At 45.5% G+C, this 22,540-nt stretch overlaps 1 protein-coding gene across 7 annotated transcripts in view; it reads right to left on the bottom strand.

Moving 5' to 3' along the window:
- Nucleotides 1-22,540, bottom strand: part of CTBP2 (C-terminal binding protein 2) — a 305,305-nt gene that overhangs the window by 40,176 nt on the left and 242,589 nt on the right. For 6 of the 7 annotated variants that reach the window (XM_053312945.1, XM_053312946.1, XM_053312944.1 and 3 more), the window contains one exon: nucleotides 7,472-7,626. In XM_053312945.1, the coding sequence (XP_053168920.1) occupies nucleotides 7,472-7,626 (155 nt within the window). Of the gene's footprint in view, nucleotides 1-7,471; nucleotides 7,627-12,254; nucleotides 12,292-22,540 lie in introns of those variants that run through there. The other variant, XM_053312947.1, reaches the window with a different exon arrangement.

The following is a 22,540-nucleotide window of genomic DNA, read 5'->3' as shown; positions in this document are numbered from 1 at the left end:
GAAACAGCAGGCTCCTCGAGGACATGCCGCCCTTTTGATTGATGTAGGCCTTCGCCATTGTATTGTCTGTTTGTATAGTCACTGCGTGACCCCCAATCATGGGTAGGAAGCCTTTGAGAGCATTAAAAATGGTCAATAGCTCCAGATAATTGATGTGTCGAGCCCTTTCCTTGGGGGACCAATGTCCACTCAGGTGAAACCCTTCCAGGTGTGCTCCCCAACCAAGCTCCGAGGCATCTGTCATGACCACCCAATGGGCTTGAGGGGCCTGAAAGGGAGCACCAACATTCAGGTGCTGTAACTCCGTCCACCACTCTGCCATTGCCTGTAGCCATTGTGGGGGGCACTCTAGATGGCCCAGATCCCGAAGGGGATCGAACACGTCCCAAAACCATCTCTGAATGATACTCATCCAAAGAAACGCCTGAGGCAGCACATATATAGTAGTTGCTATGTGACTCAACAGGCACCGCACTGAGTGCATAGTCTGTGGGCTGCCAGCTAAGAAAGTAGCCACCAGCTTCTGGAGAGTTGTTATGTGGCCATCTGGCAGGAAGGCCTTTTCCAAGGTTGTATCGAATATCAGTCCAATGAACTGTATTTGGCAGGTTGGTTCCAACAGATTTTTTGAAGTTTATTTGGAACCTCAGATCCTGCAGAGTATCTACAACGATCTCGAGAGTGTCCAAGACTGCCCGTCTGGTGCATGCCAAGATGAGCCAATCGTCTAGATACAGCAGAATCTGCACCCCTCGCTCCTGCAGGAAAGCCACCAGAGGGGCCAGACATTTTGTAAAAACCTGCGGCGCCATCGTGAGGCCGAACGGCAAGGCCTTGAAATGATAGGGGAACCCCCTGATTTGAACAGCAGGAAATGTCAATGTTGAGGACTTATTGAGACATGGTAATAAGCGTCTTTTAAGTCCAGGGAAACCATCCACATGTTCTTTTCCAGGATGGTCATAATGGTCGGTACCGACAGCATTCGGAACCTTTTGTAGGCCAAATGTTTGTTCAGGGCCTTGAGATCTAGTATAGGGTGCTGGTTGCCTTCCGGTTTTGGTACAAGAAAGTACTGGAAATAGAACCCGGGGCTGTCGGGATTGGCGACCTTCTCGATCGCATCCTTTGACAGGAGAGCTGTGACTTCCTGGTCCAGCTCCGGGGTGCATGGAGTCACCACAATTCCAGACACCCGCCAAGTCCTGCAACATTCCAAGTCATAGTCCAATCGTATGATTGTAAAGACCCACTGGTCCGTAGTCACTTTGTCCCAGCTCGCCAAGAATGGGGCCAGGCGAGTCCTGAAGCACCCCAAGTCATTGCTTCTTTTGGAAGGTATTTGGGCACTGCTTCTGAAAAGGCGCCTTACTGTGCTGGATGCCCACCTTGTATCTTGACTGGGATATTGCCCTGAAAGGACCGTTCCGAAGGTGGCTGATTCTAGGAAGGGGCCTTCTGCTGGCAACCACTTGGCAGTTTGTTGAGGTTTGGCAACTGATGAAGTGTATGACATGGAGTGTGCTGTGCCCCTCAATTTCTGAACTTTCTCGAGCGTGTTATCCATCTGCTCAGAAAAGAGGCTAGAGCCCTCAAAGGGCAGATCTTCAACCCTAGCACGGGCCTCATAGTGCAGTCCAGATGAACACAGCCAATCGTGTTGTCTGAGTGCCACAGAAGTGGACATCCACTGAATGTCAGGCCAAATAAAGTTCTTGTTTCGCCACCTGAATGGCCTCATGGAAAAAGGCTTTTGCCGGATCTCTCTTGTCCTGTGGAAGGAGATCCAGGAAAGGACCCACCTTATTCCACAAAAAGTGGTTATACTGGGGGTTGTAAGCCTGATAACTGGCTACCCTCAAGTGGAGGGCTGAGGCCAAATAAAGCCTTAGGAACATAGAAAACTGCCATATACTGAGTCAGACCATTGGTCTATCTAGCTCAGTATTGTCTTCACAGACTGGCAGCGGCTTCTCCAAGGTTGCAGGCAGGAATCTCTCTCAGCCCTATCTTGGAGAAGCCAGGGAGGGAACTTGAAACCTTCTGATCTTCCCAGAGCAGCTTCATCCCCTGAGGGGAATATTTTGCAGTGCTCACACGTCAAGTCTCCCATTCATATGCAACCAGGGCAGACCCTGCTTAGCTATGGGGACAAGTCAGGCTTGCTACCACAAGACCAGCTCTCCTCTCCCAAAGAAGTCCAATTTTCTGCCCTCTTTGTCACTCAGTGATGACTGGCTGTGACCTCTGGTCCTTTGCAAGGATGCCTCCACAACAATCGTATTCAGGGTGGGATGATTTTACAAAAAGGTCATATCATCTTATAATTGCACCCTGTAAAAACTCTCTAGACACTTGTTAGGCTGAGTAAGTGTCACTGGCTTCTTCCAGTGACCCCGCTTGACCCTCAACAACGCTGGGTTCAGGGGCAATGTGGCAGTTACCTTAGCCTCCAAATCAATGAGGCTGAACAATGGGTCCAGTTCTCCTTTTTGCTGGGTACCGAGGCTTACTCTGAAGGCCAAGGCCATTCTGGTCGTGTAAGCAGAATACAGTTTGAAGTGCTCCAACAGGGAGACAGGCTTCGACTCTGACTGTATGCCGAGCAGAAATGAGCCCAGGGAAACAAATTCAGAGTCCTGGGAGCTAGCATCGCTCTCATATTAGGGCTCCGGGGGAGCCAAAGGGTCTTGTGCCATGTGCGTTGAATTCAAAGGGGAGCCCGGTTTGTTATCCGTGTTGTCAGGTATTGAAGCGGAGAGTCCAGTCTGCAGAACTGGGACAGGCATGGTAGTCTGCTGTACCACTGGAACCAAAGGGGGTGGTTTGCAATGCTCGTTTCAATCCCTCAGGGATTACTGCGGTGAGCAGGAACACGGCCTCCCTTCCAAGTGTGAGGGGGGTTCACGCCAACCTCTCATCATCACAGGTTTCCTGTACGTCGTTCCATCCGAGTAACGAGACCCATAGAGGAGTCGCATATAGTCCAAGTAGTTAGACTGATAGTCCACCTGGTATCGATCGCATGATCCGGAGTCCCAGCACCATGCACCATAAGGAGGCTCAACATCACTTGAAGAGTGATATTCAGCCACCTGGTATCGATCCGGATATGACTGATCACGGGGGTCCCAGGACCAATCCTGACTGTAAGTCGAGGAGCGATCGTCTGATTCCCAATGGGCATCATGGTTCCTAAGAGAGTTATGCTCCTGGTGCCTTCGAGGGGGTGACTGATGCCTAGGCAGCCACGATGCGTCTTCAGCGGGCTTGGTTGGAGAATAGGCCTCCTCCGATGACGCAAACCCCGGTTCATTCATCGCCACTGAAAGTTCTCTACTCGATCTGGTCTGATGGTGGGCCAAGTCCAACGATTCTGCAGCCACAGGCGAGCTAGGCTGTGCCAAAACTGACGACTTCTGTACGGGACAATCCGAGGCCACTTTAATTTTCTTGACCACAGGAGCCTCTGACGCAGGAACCTCCTCTATCTTCTTCTGAGCCCCTGGTGGCGCAGTGAGCCCCTGGTGGTACAGTGGTAAAACTGGTAAAACTGCCGCCCTGTAACCAGAAGGTTACAAGTTCGATCCTGACCAGGGGCTCAAGGTTGATTCAGCCTTCCATCCTTCCGAGGTCGGTAAAATGAGTACCCAGAATGTTGGGGGCAATATGCTAAAATCATTGTAAACCGCTTAGAGAGCTCCGGCTATAAAGCGGAATATAAATGTAAGTGCTAAGTGCTATTGCTATTCTTCTTGGGTATAGGAAAGAGATGTCGACCTGCTGGCAAGTCATGATGTAACTTCAGCTTTTTCTTCTTCAGCTTTGATACCGATCCCGAGGAATTCGGGGAGGACTTTGGTACCACAGGTGCTGAACGCTGAGGGAGGACTTCCAAGTGCACCGGCTCATTCGAAGCCAACAAAGGTTGAGCGGTATAGGATGTCGAAGCCGGTACCAGTACTGGGTTTTCGGCCTCCACAGGAGCAGACATCGCACGTTCCAATTGTATCGATGAAGCCATTTTTACAGACCACTTCAACAATAAGGCTTCTGAGGAATGGAAAGCCAGATCCCACAGGGCTGTGCGCAGGTGAGAAGCCCTATTTTTGCGAGCCTGCTCTGTGAACTTCTGACAATGAAGACAGATCTCAACAATGTGAGATTCCCCCAAGCACAAGAGACATTTGGTATGAGTATCGGAGGAAGGGATCTTAGATCTGTAGTGGATACGTTTCTTAAAGTTCGTTGTGCTAGGCATAAACGCTGAAGGCTGGCTGGCCACCACGCTCTGTCCCAGCTGGGATCGGAGCTCCAAGGAGGAAAAATCCCCCCCGTAAAACAAAACGCTAAGGAAAAACCGCTACTACGTGAAAATTAAGAAAGAAATGAAAATAAATATAAGAAGAAGCAGGGAGAAAAACAACAAGGGATAGCTAGTTCCTACTCGTTGCCAAGCTGCAGACTCCACGATGTTCACTGAAGTGCGGATGAAGAAAGATGAGGGGATGAGGAGTGGTGCATAGCCCTTTAGTGTAAAAGACAGAGACCACGTCGAAGAACAGTACCAATAGAAAGGAAACATAACTGATTAAGCCAAAATAAAAATGTTCACCATCTTGTATACCCAAATTTCGTTTATGATCATATGTTTTATGGGGAGACTCTCTTCATCAGGGGAAAAATTGGGGAAAAATTACTTCTAGAGAGCAGAGTTTGCCAAAGTATCATTAAAGCCACAATTTCCAGAGTCAACAACTTCTTTAGGTTGTTTGTCCACAAAATAAGGGGGTGGGGAAGCTGCCATAAAACAAGGAAAGCTAATGGCATTTTAGCTCAAACAGAGCCCTCCTATAGGCAGCTTTTCTACTGTTGAAGAAAGAGGGTCTCTTCTCAAGAGGGTGGAGGAGAGCTGGCCTTGTGGTAGCAAGCATGAATTGTCCCCTTTGCTAGGTAGGGCCTGCCCTGATTTGCATTTGAATGTGAGACTACATGTGTGAGCACTGTAAGATATTCCCTTTAGGGGATGGGGCTGCTCTGGGAACAGCACCTGCATCCTTGCAAGCAGAAGTTCCCAAGTTCCCTCCCTGGCATCTCCAAGATAGAGCTAAGAGAGTCTCCTGCTTGCAACCTTGGAGCAGCCACGCCAGTCTGTGTAGACAATACTGAGCTAGATGGACGAATGATCAGACTCAGTATAAAGCAGCTTCCTATGTTCCTAAGAACATATATCAAAAGTTCTAAGCAATTGTCAAACTGTTTTTACAATATTTCATGATAAATCAGATTTGGATACAGAAGAATAACTCTGTGGATTTTTTTTTTATTCCAGCTGGCTTAGTTTGTTCTTAACAGAATACACTGCTGTCATAAGAACAGCACTGCTGGATCATGCCCAACACCTAGATAGGAACAAACTAAGCCAAATGGAAAACAAAAATCTACTCCAGCACCCTGTTTCCTACTGTGGCCCACCAGATGCCTCTGAGAAGTCCAAAGGCAAGAGGTGAAGGCATGCCCTCTCTCCTACTGTTGCTCCCCTGCAACTGGTATTTAGAGGCATCTTGCCTCTGAGGCTGGAGGTCACCTATAGTTATCAGACGATAGGCCTGTCCTCCATGAATTTGTCTAGGCCCCTTTTAAATCCATCCAAAGCTAGTGACCATCACCTATGGCAGATAATTCCATAGATTAATTATGTGCTTAACAAAAACGTTTTCTTTTGTTGATCCTAAATTTCCTGGCAATCAGTTTCATGAGATGACTCCTGGTTCTAGTGTTGTGAGAGAAAACTCCTCTCTCTCTGTGCATAATTTTCTATCTACATGCATAATTTTATAAACCTCTACCATGTCTCCCCATCCTTGCCTCTTTTCCAAAGTAAAAAGCCCCAGATGCTGTAGCCTTGCCGCATAAGGATGGTGCTCCAGGCTCATGATCATCTTGCTTACCCTCTTCTGCACTTTTTAGTTCTACAGTGTCTAGTTCTACAGTGTCCTAAGACCCAAACTGTATACAATATTCCACATGTGGCTGCACCCTTGCCTTGTTTAAGGGCATTAAATATTAGCATTTTAATTTTCAATCCCCTTCCTAATAATTCTGAGCATGGAATTTGTCTGAGCTGACACTTTCAACGAGCTGCACACCATGACCCCAAGATCTCTCTTGTGACCAGTCAGCAACAGAACGTGTTGTCAGGGAAGCCTGGGGGTGGGAGAGGAGAAATGGGAGGACCGGGCTGTAGCCTATAGCAGGATTCACCTCGCAATGCTACCTACCCCTGTAAGGGGTGGCATCAGCGACACACCCGCTTGCAGCTCTCAGAGCTGGCCCTGCAGGGAATTAGAAGCCGGAGCTTGTTACCATCGTCAGCTCACAGGGACTCTGGAGGGTCTCATGAGAGCTCAGTGGGGTCTCGCAGGATTTTGGTCTGAGATCTTGGCCCTGGCTGAGATCTCACAAAGACTGCTCCAAATGTCAGGGCCTATATAAGGGGCAGCTGGCCAATATTGAGGGGGCAGTTCTCGAGGAGGGCTCAAGCTGGCAAGAGCCCTGTGCGTCAGATTGAGGCCTTGGGCAGCACATCCGCAAGGGCCTTTTTTGGGGGGGGGGAACCCCTATCCGAAGAGGGAGCTGCTATCTCCAAGAGGGTTCTGAGGCCTGTCTGTACTATACCAGACCCCTGACGCAAGTCTCAACCCCAAGCAAGGGCATGACAAATGTATAGGTAAAGCTGGGGTTTTTTTTGCTCACACTTGCTTATAATGTACCACATCAACCATCAGTCTGGGGCTGAAGTCAGAACCAAAATAAGATGAGATGGGAGCAACCCTGTTAGTTTATTCATGGGCAAGCAGGATGTTTTTTTGTTTACTGCAGAATCTTACTTTTATACTAAAGGGAGACCAGAGGTGAGGAGCTGAATTCTTTTTGCTCTGTCACTGTATGTCCCCACAACCTATTGCTTCGGACACTTTTGTCCCCAGCCTGGCCCACCTCTGGTAATGGAGCCAGGGGCAAGGAAAGTGCCTGCAGTAATAGATCATGAGAAGGTAAGGTAGGGAGGATTCAGCTATCCTTACCCATATACATCTCTTGGCTTTTTCTGGCATGCCTAGTTTATCCTGACTGCAATCCCAGACTGACTACAGTGTGTGCCATTAAGAATAAGGTAAGCTAAAAAGGCACAAAGATGCCCTCATCGTGTCTAGTTCAGTCCTCAGACACATCATTATGTTGGTCCAACAACAGATTATCCACATGCTTACTTCATATCACACAGATTGTTGAAGACCAATCCACCAAGCTTTCACTGGGCTATCAAATATCAGTCAACACAGAGGTTACCAATTTATTCTACTAAACTTCAATGCCATGACATTTTCTCAGCAGAAACTGAACTGTGTTAAAAGCTGGAAATTAAAAGGTTTCCCCTTATAATTACAAGAGACAAAACCATTTTCTTTACCTTTTCATGGATTTCCTGAGTTGATTGCGCATCACAGAATGCAACAGTAGCCAAATCCTTCAAAATTGGCATCTCCACTGTACAATCCCTTCCATCTAGCAAAGCCACCAATGGACGAGGATGCATAGGGCCATTCATTATTTGTGGGCGGATACCTAGAACCAAATTGAACATAACCGTTAAAAATAAACTTTAAGCACTACTGACATTGGTTCACCTGGAAATGTGGTGAGCTATTTTGATTTTACAAGGGGACTAGGATGCTGCGAGTGTGGGATATCCTCAGTCAAGTTTCCAGTGTTTTCATGATACCAATATTTGAATATCTATTTAGACAGCTTAGAGTGGTTCATATGGAGCTCCCTGTGGTCTCCTGTCCAGTCACTGATAAATCCACACCTGCTTAGCTTCAACATGCTACAGTTTTGAGTGTTCCCAGACCACTCGTGGCACTTTGTAGCCATCCTTCTGCAGGCAGAGAAACAACAAAGGTTTCTAGAATAGTGGACTGAGAAGTGGAAGAGGGACACTTCTACTCAGAGAATGATGGCTTATATACCTAACTGAACCTAGATTACTGATTTCTGAACCTGAGCTAACTTTTATGAGCAGCTTGCTATAAAGCTTTAGGGTTTGTTGCAGAAAGAAAATTCACAAATTCTACTGGGATAGGTACAAGCCCAGAACTTGCCTAAATAGCTTTTTGGATGCCAGTCTGAATTTCTATGCTTGGTTGAGCAATATGCCTCTTAGATGCATCCCACAACTACTATGAGCACCAATATTCAGAACATGTTTGTGAGCATACACACAAACACCTGGGGCTCCATGGGATATAGGCCAGGAATGTAAAATAGCAAAGGCCACTTTGGAAAGTGCTGCCCTGTGGGATGCTGTTTAACAAGAGCTGGAAGGATCCGTCTGATTTTTCCGATTTGAGGCTTAGGGTCACAGTTCAATCACAACACATGCTATTTGAATTCTCTGCAACTTTATATAAGCACTCAGAGAAGTAATTAATTACTTGAGGATAACCACCTTGTTAAGCCTGCAGCTTCCTAAATTCTCACCTTAGATAAACACTGGATTGTTTAATGTAAGACAATCAAAGGAAGTAATTTTAGAAAAGTGTATTTGTGGAATGTGATCTATGACTGATTTAAGTTCCTGGCGAACGTTATAAATATCCAACAAAGACCTGTAATCCCACAGGTCTTCCAAAAGTTAAGATAAATAAATACTATTTGAGTTTCCTGTATTGCTAAACTGAATGGCCAGATTTATCAGGATCTACATTGATTTATTTGGCTTTTTAGACTGCTTTAAAACAAATCAGAAGTAACATCTCAAGCATCTCAAACTACGTTTTCTTGTAACATTTGTGAGAATGCCCAATGAGAGAAGGAAGATGGGGAGTAGGACTTAGGAGCTTAAACTGATATCCCTGATTATCAGGATTTGAGATGTTATCCCAGGCTTTTACTGTGAAGGAGGCAAAATATAAAATGGAGTCCAAGTAACAACTTGTGCTAGGGGAAAAAGGGGGGGAGGAGGAGCAATATCTGAGGGAAAGAGCAACAAACCCAATGCAAAAGAAAGAGTATTACATACTGTACGTGCTTCTATTCAGGTTATGATACAACAAATACCATACCAGCTTCATGTATTTGAGGGAGAAAGCTTGGACAATATGTTAGTTTATATACTACAGTATTCCAGTAGAGACCACCAGAGAGGAATTTAGACAAACCATTCAATTTTTCAGGGGGTCAAGTTTGGTCCACATATAATACAAACACAGATATTGTCTTGGGCATGAGACCTGTATGCAAGATGGGAACCAGCTGTTGGTGCCATCTGCTGGTGAACCCACTACTTTTGCAGCTCCTGGACTGCCTCCCAGCCCCGCTATTTCTTAGGTGGGGTGTGATTTGAAGTTGATACTTTAAAAGTAGCCCAGCTCTAGCCTGTTTGTTTAGCAGAAGTCCGTTAAGAACATTCAACTAACTGTGGTTTAAAGACAAAATCCAAACAAGCAAAATATTAAATGAAATAAATGAAAACAAAACATTTGGATGTCTTGTTTCCACCCCTTTGTACTCGGCGTTTACTGGAAAGTGATACATCTCCCAGCATTTCATCCAGATGGAAGTGCAACTGTGTCACAGTATGCATGGCAGAATGCTGAGATGATTTGGATAAGTGAAAGAAGCTTGCCCTGAGCAGATAACCAGGATTAAGGGGGGGGGGGAAGAGAGCATAAAACTAAAAGGCTTGCTATCCAGAGCTGAATTGCTATGCTTTGTCCAGATTAACCCCTTTCCTGGTTTAATAAGACATTCTAACTGTACATGGACTGTACACTGACTATAGCATAGAATCTCCAGGATTCAGAATATCACCTAATGACAGACTTGTATTGTTACTGCCAAAGGCGAATGGGGAAACAAATGGGAGGGTAATTGAAGTTAGATTCCCCACCAGGACAATGGCCTCAAAGGACCACTGCCAGTTACACTGTGTATCAGTTCCCATGTTCCTCAACAAGTTGTAATCAGAGCTTAGTCCCTAAGGGAGACAGGAAACATTTACTAATAACAATGCAGTTGGGATTGATGCCTGGTTTTACGGAAACACACCCCCAACCCACCCACACAAAACCAGCAATTATCTGAAACTTTATCAGACAACATAAGTGACTTTGCAAGGCAAAAGAAATACAGCCTTACTCCTCCACGCCCCTCCCCCCGCCTCACAACACAACAGCATCTGTATCTTTGTCAGTCAGGAATTGTGATGAACTGGTGTATTCATGAGAGCTGATGACCCAAGCTTCTTCTTAGACAAGGCCAAGCCACTTTGGAATGGGGGGGGGGAGAGTCCTTTGTAAAGGATAAATGTTAGTGGGGAGTGTGACTAAATATTTAAGAACAGAGCCTCTCTCTTTCTTTCTGTCTCTGTTTCTCTAAGCCAGAGCAACTGGAGGGAGTCAATTACTTCAGCCTGAAAGAAACCAAAGCTTGGATCTGGAGCATTTGGAGAACAGGATGTACCAATCATTATATTTCAATAAAAACCACTGACAGATTTGTAGTCTAAACTCAAGTGATGTAATATATGCCCTCTAAGCCAACTTGTATGATATGAAACATTTGATATTTTCCCCATCACAGATACAGCTATACAAACCTTTTACCAATATAAATTATAGTTCTAGGGTTATTATGTCTACATTCTGTACAGAAGAATAAGCCCAGTGGTTAGTTAAACCATGGTTGTTCCACTTGTGAATGCTTCCTTGAGAACACAACAAGCCAAAAACAGAGGATTTGGGCAACAAACTGAAGCATACCTGCTAGAAATTGTGTGAGACCTAAACCAAGTACAAATGTTATGAGATCAGGTGATGATTGAAGGCGGGAGGTGATCTAGAGATGTGGGTTTTTTAAAGAAAAGTTTGAATTGGAAAATTTTCTGGGGGGAAATGTAAATTTCCCCCTCCTTTCCATAAAACTTGCACTTTTTGGAAGTTGGGGGGTTGGGATACCATTTTCCCTTAAGCCTTAAATAGATTGTGATCTGATTTGGCACATTGTTTGACCTATTTATAAATTAAAAACAACACCCTCCACCGTATTAATTTCTCACACTGTATCTCAATGGTTTTTCAAGTAGTCAAGCAATAATTTTAGAAATGGAAAATCTTCCACAGAAAAATAGTCTGGGAAACCTTTCTACCCCACATCTCGGGGGTGGGGTGGGGGCACACCTTTCATTTCCTTTTTCACCTTTGTTTATACTGAAAAACCTTAAACATTGTTTCTGCAATGATCCCAATTCAAACTGTATTTGTCTGGGACAAGGGAAAAGAAGCAACAGTATTACATTAAGTAAAAATACAGAGACAATCAAATGTATGGTTGCATTTTTTAAAAAAATGTACAGGAAGAAAGCAGAGAAAGGGGTCAGAAGGGCAAAAGCATATCATTCTATTCAGTGGAAACAAGTTACTACTAAAGAAGGGTGTGTGCAATAGGAAGGAAACCAAATCTGATTTTATGACCAGACTACCAACAAGGTTTTCAAACTTTAAGATGCTCTGTTTTCTCTTTCCAAAGCTTTCTGATATCAAGGCAGCCGACAGAAGAATTGTTCGATAAATATTTTCTGGCACTTTCAGCTCTCTATGGAATTCAGCCAATGTTTCAATGGAAAACATTTAAGGAAGGGGAGTGGGGGGGTGGGGGGGGGAAGAGAGAGCTTTCTATGTACACAGAGAACTCAAAAGTGCTCCACTCCGACTCACAAGCTGCACAGCTTGTTGCTCCCAGCTCAATGTATAAAGTGCTTTTGTTGCATTTTTAAAAAATACACAAAGCCTGCTTGTCCTCTTTTGCAGCTCCTCCCTGTGGCCACCCACTTGTATCCGATCCCAATGGCACCCCTGCCAAGAGAATTAGGGAGTACTCCCCTGGCAAACGGCAGCCTTTGTGTGGCCACAAGACGGCTGGTACTATCTCCTCGAAACAAAAGCAGGAGAAGCCATTTGCCTGATGCTTATTAATCTCACTTGCCTATGTCACACTGCTGCTTCTTTTTCATTGTCTTCTTTTTAAAGATTTAGACATCTTCTCTGGCAGTATATTAAAAAGGGCATCAAGAAGCAAGCCAAGTGTTCCCCGGAATTACTCGTTTGCAACCAACATCACTACAGGTCCTCAAGACAATGGCACAGTTTATTAAACAAACAGAAAAGCGGGGGGGGGGGGAGGAGAACCCTTGCCTTGAAAATGTTGCCTCCACATTCTTCTTCTTATTAAAAACTGCACGTGGGAGCAGGAGGGGGAGGAGGAGGAGGAGGGAGGAGGGAAAGAGTATAAAATACTACACCACTGTTCGGTGTGCCGACTTTCCTTGCGTCTACGAGGGGGTATCTTCAAACAAGCATCCCCACGGCCCACAGCTGCAAAGTCTTGAGACAAATGTCTCTTTGAACACGGGAGGGAAGAGAAAGGGCTTTTGTCCTGTTATGGAAGAATGGTCTGAAATTGCTAGAGGAGTTGTAGTCACCTCTGTGCAGCTCCTAACTTTCCGAGCACTCCCTTAAGACCTTGCTGCAGCTTTTAACTAATCAAAGCTCTTTCCCAGCCCTTGAATAAAAAAAAGGGGGGGGGGAGGGGAGGGGGAAAGAAAGAAAAGAAAAAGAAAGTAATGTGTACTCTAAAGTGTGCGTCTGTGTCACACCCACCCACAATAACTAACTTGTACATTGGTCCTGTTTTCTTGCTTCTTTCAAACACATGCAGTCTCTGCCAGCACATTCTTTCATTACTTAAACTAAAACACATTCTAGTATTTGGGATTATCCATGTGGTCTAACAATAACAACAACAACAACAACAATAACAACATAACAGGGCTCTAGATGGTCACCCCACAACATAACAACAACAACAACAACAACAACAACAACATAACAGGGCTCTAGATGGTCACCCCACAACATGTTTTGCTGTCTCATAACTCCTGCCATTCATTATTTTGCAGGCAGCAACACAGATGCTAAGGTCGACAGCTAAACATCGAGGAAATGGAACTGGGTCTGGTACTCAGTGTGATATCTGTGTCAATCTGCTGGCAACTTAAAGGGAAGCAGCAGAGCCTAATACATGTTTACGGTACTGGAAGAGGAAGCAATGGAAGGTTGTTGAGAAGAGTGGACAGCTGCATCCAGATGGCAGCTTCCTACATTGCTGTGTGATTCAGAGCTACACTTGAAGTGTAGAAAGAAAAAGTACTACTATGTTGTGTGTGGAATGTTGTGCAATGATTCCTCACCACTCTTTCATTTAGACTGCCTCATTTGCTGAACTCGATTAGTGCCCATGTCTGCCATTTGGTCTACTGGACTTCAACACAGAGATTGACACCATCTCCATATGGCTTGCAGATGTCAAGTATGCTAAAAACAGAGTGCAGGTCACCTGAAGCATCCACATGCTTCAGTCTTTAAATTTATTTATTTATTTATTTATTTATTTTTACATTTTTATACCGCCTTTCGTTAAAAGAAAACCCCAAGGCGGTTTACAAAAATTAAAAACATACAGTAAAAAACCAGTAAAAACATCAAGCTAAAAACAGGCATAAAAACAAGACAACAGATAAAAACACACAAGAACAGCAGTAAAAGACAATTATGTAAAAGCCTGGGTAAAAAGCCAAGTCTTTAAAAGCTTTCTAAAAGCTGTGATGGAGTCTGAGGAACGAATGGCCACCGGGAGAGCATTCCAGAGTCTAGGGGCAGCAACAGAGAAGGCCCTGTCCCGAGTGCACGACAGTTCCATATTATCTGTGGAACGTCAGATCATCTACACACATTTTGAAGAATTGGTTCGTTGGCTAGTTGGTTTGTGTGAAATAAGGTCATACTTGCTGATGACCAACAGATATTAAATTTGTCATACACAACCCTGTGACTGAAATTAGTGGAATGCACCACTTTTAAAACCAGAATATGCTCAGTGTAAATTTAAATAATTCTTTTGGTAGTTTTTAGAAGATACTGTAGATGTCATACCTTCCAAAAATCCACATATACAAAATCTTACATGAACAATCCTGCCACCTAAATTAGCTGAATACACTACATTTTATATTGGAATATACTCAGGGAAAAGGTTTAAATATTATTTTTTGTATTTTTAGGAGAGATTCAGAATATCATCATATTTTAATAATTTGAATCCTTAATATAGTATTATCATAATATTTTAAATTGTTAATTGTTCAACAGATTTTTAACACTCAATAAGATCTATAATTCCAAAATGACATCATGTCTAAAAAAGTGGAAGATTTTTCTCAGATTCACATTTACTATGATTCAAATTTACTTGCTCAGTCATTCACTCAATTTATAAATTGCCCTTCCTAAAATGGCTCAGGGTGGTTTACAATAAAATAAAAAAATTCATAATAAAACAATTAAAATTAGAAAACCTTTAAAACTGATTAAAATGAAAACTAGATATTATTAAAAGCCAGGCTATAATCTAGATAATCCTACTGGATCACATTCCACAACCTAGGGGCGACAACCGAGAAGGCCCGGTCCCAGGTCACCACCAGATGAACCAGTGGCACTCAAAGACGGACCCCTCCTCATGATATTAACAAGTGGTAAGGATCTTGTAGAGAAAGGTGCTCTCTCAGTTAACCCGGACCTAAGCCATCCAGGGCTTTAAAGGTAACTAGCTGACCTGGTGCAGTCCTCCCTGTATCTCCTCCCTCCCTTCAGCCCCAGTCCATTCTCCTCCCCGCCCCCTCCAGCCCCAGTCTATTCTCCCCCTCTCAGTCTGCTTTCCCTCCCCCACCACCCACTGGCCTGGCTGGCACCTTTCTTCCCCCGCCCACAGGCCTAGCCGGTGCTTCCCCTCCCCAGCTGGCCCAGTGGGTGCTTTCCCTCACTGCCGGCCGGCCCAGCGGGCACTTTCCCTTGCTGCCAGTCGGCCTGTTGGACGCTTTCCCTCGCTGGCGTCATTCTACCCGTGGCTATCTGGCAGTGGCTTGCAAACTCTCGTGAGAGAGCAATGCATGAGATCAGGCACAGGTATGCTAGAGAATTAAATATATAGATAATCAGCCCTTTGTACCTTCCATCGGCAACCAGTGCAACTGTTTAAGAACAGGCATAATGTGGTGTCTCCGCGGTACTTAGAGACCAATCTGGCTGCCGCATTTTGAACTAACTGAAGTTTCCGAACGGCATACAAAGGCAGCTCTTCATAGAACGCATTGCAGTAATCTAACCTAGAGGTCACCATCTGGTGTAACACTGTTTTCAGGCCATTCTCCTCAAGGAACGGGGGGAGTTGTCAAATCAATCACAGCTGGTAAATGCGCTCATGGCCACTGTCTCAACCTGAGGCACCAGGCTGAGACCAGGGTCCAAGAGCACTCCTAAGCTATGAACCTGTTCTTTCTGGGGGAGTGTAACTTCATCCAGAACAGGAAGTTCTATCCCGTCTTGCAGATTATGACCCCCAACAATCAGCACCTCCGTCTCTCTTGGATTCAGCTTCAGTTTATTATTCCTCATCCAGCCCATTACTGCCTGTAGACAGGCATTTAAGGGGCTAATGCCATTTCCTGATATCTATGACAAAGATAAATAGATTTGGGTGTCATCCGCATATTAGCAATAGCAATAGCAATAGCACTTACATTTATATACCGCTCTATAGCTGGAAGCTCTCCAAGTGGTTTACAATGATTTAGCATATTGCCCCCAACATTCTGGGTACTCATTTTACCGACCTCGGAAGGATGGAAGGCTGAGTCAACCTTGAGCCCCTGGTCAGGATTGAACTTGTAACCTTCTGGTTACAGGGCGGCAGTTTTACCACTGCGCCACCAGGGGCAGTATTGATAACACTCAACACCAAATCCCCTGATGACCTCACCCAGTGGTTTCATGTAGATGTTAAAAAACATTTATGACAGAATGGAGCTCGGATGGACTCCATATAGTAGCTCCCATGTAGAAGACAACTGCCAGCAAGCACCACCATCTGAAATCTACCCAATACATTGGAGTGAAACCACTGCAAACAGTGCCTCCTATCCCCAGATTCTTCAGGTGATCCAGAAGGATACCATGGTCGATGGTATTGAAAGCCACTGGGAGATCCAAAAGAAACAGCAGAGCCACACTCCCTGGCAGAGGCGTATCTAGGGAAAATAGCGCCTAGGGCTAGCACTGAAATTGCGCCCCCCGTCCAAACATCTGAAAACCAGCTTTCAGATAACTTTACCATAATATCAGCTCAAAAATACAAGTCAAGCTCATTAATCCTTTAATATTTCAAAATCTATTTAACAGTGGACGTAGCCAGATAAAAAAATGCTTGAAAACTACAAATTTCAGTATGCTGGGGCTCATGAAATACCCAAATACTATGTGGAGGTGTACTTGGGAAAACTAAACAGAAGTGCCTGTCTAATTCTCTACTATGCATTGTAGCATCACTATTACATAAGTTATAAAAATAAATGGAGAATTTGACTTTTTCCATATACTCTGAAAATAATTAAAGGATATGCAGAGTAAACTGTGTCACTGCTTGGAATATATTCTAGTATTTCAGAAAGACAGTTAAAATGAGAGAAAGAGAGTAAGAAACTCCCAGTGGCCTTAATACTAAGGATTTCACACTGATTCAAAGACAAAATCACCATTAATAGCCATCTTATTAAGACCTCACATTTAACTCACTTATCACAGGAAGCAAAGTAAGAGCAAATGAAATAAATCCTAGCCCATAAGCTTCAGCTCAGTATTCAAAAGCCTTGATTCTCTGTACATAGTGCCAAACTGAATATGTGTACAGTGACTTATATTATATCAAATTAATTTTTTTTAACCTGTAGTCCCTTTGGGGAGGCTTCCTAAAGGCAGTGTGGGGGTCTGCAAAGGTTCCTCTTCCCCCTGCCAGCCTCTTAATTCACTGCCGCAGCCCATCCCAGGCTGATTTTCAGGCCAGTTTGGGCCTGCAAAGATCAGCATGGTGGCCATTTTGGAGGCTGCCACGTATGCTCAAATGGCCTCTGCAAGGCCTGGCAAGGCCTAGGGCCTCACAGGGACCATTTGAGCATGTGCAGTGGGCATTTTAAAGTTGTTGTTTTTTTAAATGGCCGCTGAAAACAAAATGGCCACCACACATGCTCAAATGGCCTCTGCGACGCCTGGCATGGCCTAGGGCCTAACAGAGGCCATTTGAGCATATGTGGTGGTCATTTTGTTTCCAGTGGCCATTTTTTTTTTTAAAAAAAATTCATTTCAAAAAATGGCGCCCCCTTCAAGTGGCGCCCGGGGCACGTGCCCTGCCTGCCCTACCCTAGATACGCCCCTGCTCCCTGGCGAAGGTCAATTCCCTGATGAAGGTTAGCTATCAGGCTGACTAAGGCTGTCCCAAACCCATAGCCCACCCTAAAGTCAGTTTGAAATGGGTTTAGATAATCAGTTCCCTCCAAGACCACTTGGAGCTGGTCAGCCACCACCCTCTCAAACATTACTTACTGCACACACACAAAGAAGAAAGATGACTTCTCTTGTGGTCCCCCCCCCATCTCAGTGTGTACACACACACACACTTCTGCTTGCTTTTGCTGGATCTCAGATTGATAAAGGACGAAGAACTTGGATGCCTGCCGGGCTTGCCTGCCCTTCCTTCCTGAGGCTTGAGGTTCAGTCTGTTGTTGTGGCGAAATCTATGCCTGCTGTTGATTTTCAAGTGTGAGAACTGCTCCATGACATGTGTTTGTCCTCGCAGCGGCACAGCGCACTGTGGACTATGGTCTGACTCTGTACATTCTGCATGTACACTCAGTCAGAGGAATCTGGTGGGCCACTGTATGAAACAGGATGCTGGACTAGATAGGCCTTGGGCCTGAACCAGCACAGTTATTCTTATCTTACCCAATCATGGAGACTGGTCTATAATTTTCCATCACCATGGGATCCAGAGTGGGCTTCTTGAGAAAGGGTCTAACCAATGCCTCCTTCAAACAAGGTGGCATCCTGCCCTCCCTCAGTGATATCAACTAATTAATGATATCAACTAGGCCACCTCCAACAACCTCCCTGCAAGATGAACTCAGACAAGTTGGGCAAGAATCCAAATAACAGGGTTCGATTCTACCCTTCAAATGGGCTCTATGCTGTCTTATCGAATTCAAGGTGAGTCCTCCTCCATTTGCGCTCCAGTCATCTACCTTGCTGCTTACTGCTCCAAGCAGCTTGTCCACATCCTCAGGAGTCACAAACTGAAACTGATCCAATCTAATATTGCAAGAGGGATTGCTGGACACCTCCCTAACTGGCACTGCAGAAATATTGTAGTCCAGCTCAGCCTGAATGCGAGAGATATTATATACAAAGAACTCATTAAATGCGTCACAGTGAGACATCGTTTCTAGAAACAGATTTGAAACAGAAGGGGTTTGACTTAAACCTTTAACAATTCGGAACAGCTCTGCTGGATGAGAACTTGCAGATGCAATACGCACAGAAGAAAATCGCTTCCTTGCTGCACATATTGCCACAACACAGGCCTTCAAATGGGCTCTATGCCATGTCTTATCGGATTCAAGATGAATCCTCCTCCATTTGTACTCCAGTTGCCTACCTTGCTACTTCAGCTTCTGTAGCTGTTCCATATGCCATGGAGATGATTTTGAAGCGGGTCAGGGAGGACATTTAGGCCCTGTTAGTTCGCTGTTCCAGGTATCCACCAGGGCATTGACAGAATCACTGGCAGGGGCGGATTAACCCTTTTGGTGCCCGTAGGCAAGCAAGGAATTTGCCTCCTCCCCGCCCAACAAAAGCCAAAGCCATTCCCAAAAGTTTCATCTCCAGCAACATAATTTTGTCATTCAAATTATCACATCAGACACAGACAGACTCACATGAGTGTGTGTCCTGTCCTTCCCCTTTCCACCAGCTGGGTGATGCTGCCGATGAATGATGAGAGCTAAATGCCCGCCATGGCACTGCTACCTGCTTTTTGGCCCAGCCCCAACTCCAGTCCCAGCCGGGCCAGGGGTGAGGGGCCAGAGGGTGAGGGGCCAGGCTGAGAGGCAGTCCGCTGCAAAATACTCTCCTCCCCATACATGCCCCACCACCAAGCGGCTGGAGGAGCTCCTCTGTCCTAGGTTGCTTGCTTCCGTTCTGCAGCTGGGCTCCTCTGTGTGCCTGCCAGGCGACCCCGCCCCCTCATCTCTTCCCCCGCTGCTTTGAAGGCACTGTGTCCGGAAGGAGAAAAGGTGCCCCCCAACAGCCAGTGCAGAGGGCAACGGGGCAGCTCCCGGAGAAGAAGACATCCAGTGGGTGGGCTGGATGACAGTCCCAGTGACAGTGGGGCAGGAACTCAAGCTGTGCACCTTGGCAGTCATGCACTCATGGAGAACACAGAAGGAGCAAAGCATGCCTGGGTGAGGAGAGCCCCACTTTCCCTTCTTTGTTTTGGTTTGTGTTTGCTGGGTGTTAGGTGGGAAAAGCTGTCTGAATATTTCCCCCCTCCAATGTGTGCAAATATTTTCACCACTCTCTTTCTCTCCCTCTCCTCTTCCACCTCCTGTGATCATTTGCTCTTTAGATTGGTATCCAGGAATGTAAGAATATTAAAAAGAAAAAGAAGGGGGGAAAGAAAAGAAGAAGTGCACACACCCTCTCTCGAAGCGGCTGGCTTTTCTTTCTTTCTAAATTCAAGTGTTAAGCAGAACCAGGTTGCTTTCGAGAATGGATTTTGCAATTGTGTACAAGTGCAGCAGGCTCAGTCATTTCTCCCTTCTCCCCACAAACACTCAGTTCATCACCCCCCCCACACACACACATTCCACTTCAGCTCTTCAAACTTGGGGGTGGGTGAGCTGGGGGGGGGGGAGGTGAGAAAGTAAGAGAAAGGGAAGAGAGCTAGCAACAGGCTTGCCTTCAAGTCCCAGAAGAAGATAGGTCATTTTGGAAACCAACTTCATCACTTTGTGACACCAGTCTCATGACACCAGTCTCCTGAGACATACACACATTCCTTTTCAGGTGCATGAGATGGCTTGCACAAATTCCAAGGCATTTGGACCGGGTGCGGGGACTGGACCGGAGAGGGAGGAGAGCCAAGAGGGCTTCATCAAACAACAAACCGTAGTACTAGTACCTCTCTCCTCTCTAATCTCTCCTAATAGGCTAGCTAACTAGCTCTATCCTCCGATCGCGGGAGGGATGGACGACACGGACAGAGTAAAAACAAACAAAAACACACACACCTGATTTTGCCTGATGCTGACTGACTCACAGAGAATGAGAAGAACAAGAAGCATGTGCCAAGAAACAGAGCCACGATCCACCGGCATCCAGTAGGATTGCTTGCCTTGCTGCTGCTTCCTGCCTCCTCCCTCTGGCTCCCTCCCTCCCTCTCTGAGCGGGAACAATCCGTTCTGCTCTGCAGCACTGCGCAGGCGTGTGCACACACTGACGACGACTGACATTGAGACTACAGTCTGAGAGATGAGAGAGAGCGATGCGGTGTGCCTCCACCCCCCTTCAAGCTGTTTCGCTTGCTTTAGTTCCTGCCAGTGCATTGCCAGCGGCTGCCTGCTCTTCTTGTTGTTGCTGCTGGTTGGTTTGTTGAATCTCTCTCATACATTTATTTATTTTGCTGCTGTAGGCAGCTGCTTATCCTGCCTATTGTTAAATCTGCCCATGATCACCAGCCAAACCAACTCCAAAACCCTTCAAGGCCCTTGGAATCCTACTGGACCCAACTGGAGCCTTCTCAGGAGGACCATTCCAATAGGTCCACTACCCCTGCAGGGGTCAGACGTGACCCTGAGACTAACTTTAACCAGGAAGTGGTCCACCCATGACAATGGGGAAACTACAGGAGACCCCCACCCACAAACACCTCCCTGATCCAAGCAAAAGACCAAATCCAACATGTGACCATCAACATGTGTAGGTCTTAGGACTAATTGAGATAGGCCATAGTTGTCATGGCCGCTATAAACTCCTGGACAGCAACAAACAAGTCAGTCCCAAAGTGGACACTGAAATCACCCAGCACCAAAAGCCTGGCGGACTCCAACATCAACTCAGCGACCAGCTCCATCAGCTCAGTTAGGGAGTTTGTTAGGCAGCAGGGTGGACGGTACAACAACAGAATCCAATCTCATTCCAAGTCCCCAGTCTAAGGTACACACACTCAATGTAAGTCAATTCTTTCACAGGGATCCTGGTAAGACAGATGCTGTTCTTATGGACCAGAGCCACTCCACACACACACACACACACCCGCCCACCTCCCCATACCTGCTCAACAACAGAGTAGGGGGGGGGGGAGGAAAAGCCCACTAGCCTCCCCAAACCAGGTTTCAGTTATACAAGACAGGTCAGCTCCTTCATCCACAATCAAATCATGGATGATTTCAATCTTATTTTGTAGTGGCCTGGCATTACAAAGGAGCATGGTTAAGTTCAGTGGGGAGACGGAACTACTCCCCAAAGCTTGAGAGCTGACTAGGAAGCTGGAAGGGAAAACAGTAATTAGGTTACTGGACTCCCTTCCCCTGTTATGGCCTGCTGGCCTGCCAAAGCCTGATCTTCTATTCTGAAAATAGAAAATATATGGTAATTGGTAAATAACATGAAAAATGTTTTAAGTTGAAATCCTACAAATTACAAACTGTTCTTTCACTTCCCTTTTGCAAGCACATTATTAAAAAATTCTATGACATATACAGGTGGCCTCCAAATAGCCCATTCATGAGCCACCTCCATGCATACTAATTTAGCTACCGTGGGGGTAGTTTCAGTTATTAGTGGTTTTCTACCCTCGTCACAAAATTAGAATAGTTTAAATAGCCACTCTCCCCACTTTTCAGCTGGCACACAGGGAAATTTAAAGAAAAGGTGTGAAAGGTACAGGCGGATTCATCCACTCTTGCCTCTTGTGCCACTTCTTTAAACTTCCCTGCGCATCAGTTGAGAAGCTGGTAGAGTGGCTATTTAAACTTTACATTTCCCCGAGCTTTTCCACTGCTGCGCGAGAAGGTTTGATGTTTAAATAGCCACTCTTGCCGCACAGCCTGCTCTTTTAACTCTCGCTGTGAGAGCGGATTGTTTAGCTGAGGAACCTACCCCATTTTGGGGGTTAGGTCAAACACTCCTGTGATATTAATCACAGGGGTAACGTTCTCAGAAACTGTGATATTGCCTCTTGGATTTCATTTCTTGCTTTCCCAGCAATGTAATCTACACAAAACGACTTTGTGTAGTCAACAATGAGCCTCACCTACTAGTTAGTTCCTATTTCTCCGCTCTACAGGATTATATTTGGAGCACTCTCTCTCGCTTTCTGGTTTCCTCCTTACAGGCTATCTGAGCACACATTCTTTGGAATCTTTTGTATAGCTGAACACAGCATGGGAAACACTGTTCCCTCTAAGGCATGCACACGTGTGCACATTCACAAGTTTCTGGTTGTCCATTCAGCTAAATTTAGATCCTGCTCAGGT

This window comes from Hemicordylus capensis, chromosome 3, assembly GCF_027244095.1.
Source record: "Hemicordylus capensis ecotype Gifberg chromosome 3, rHemCap1.1.pri, whole genome shotgun sequence".
NCBI classification, from domain to species: domain Eukaryota; kingdom Metazoa; phylum Chordata; class Lepidosauria; order Squamata; family Cordylidae; genus Hemicordylus; species Hemicordylus capensis.
The sequence above is the reverse complement of the archived record's forward strand: the minus strand, read 5'-3'. Positions and strand labels throughout refer to the sequence as shown.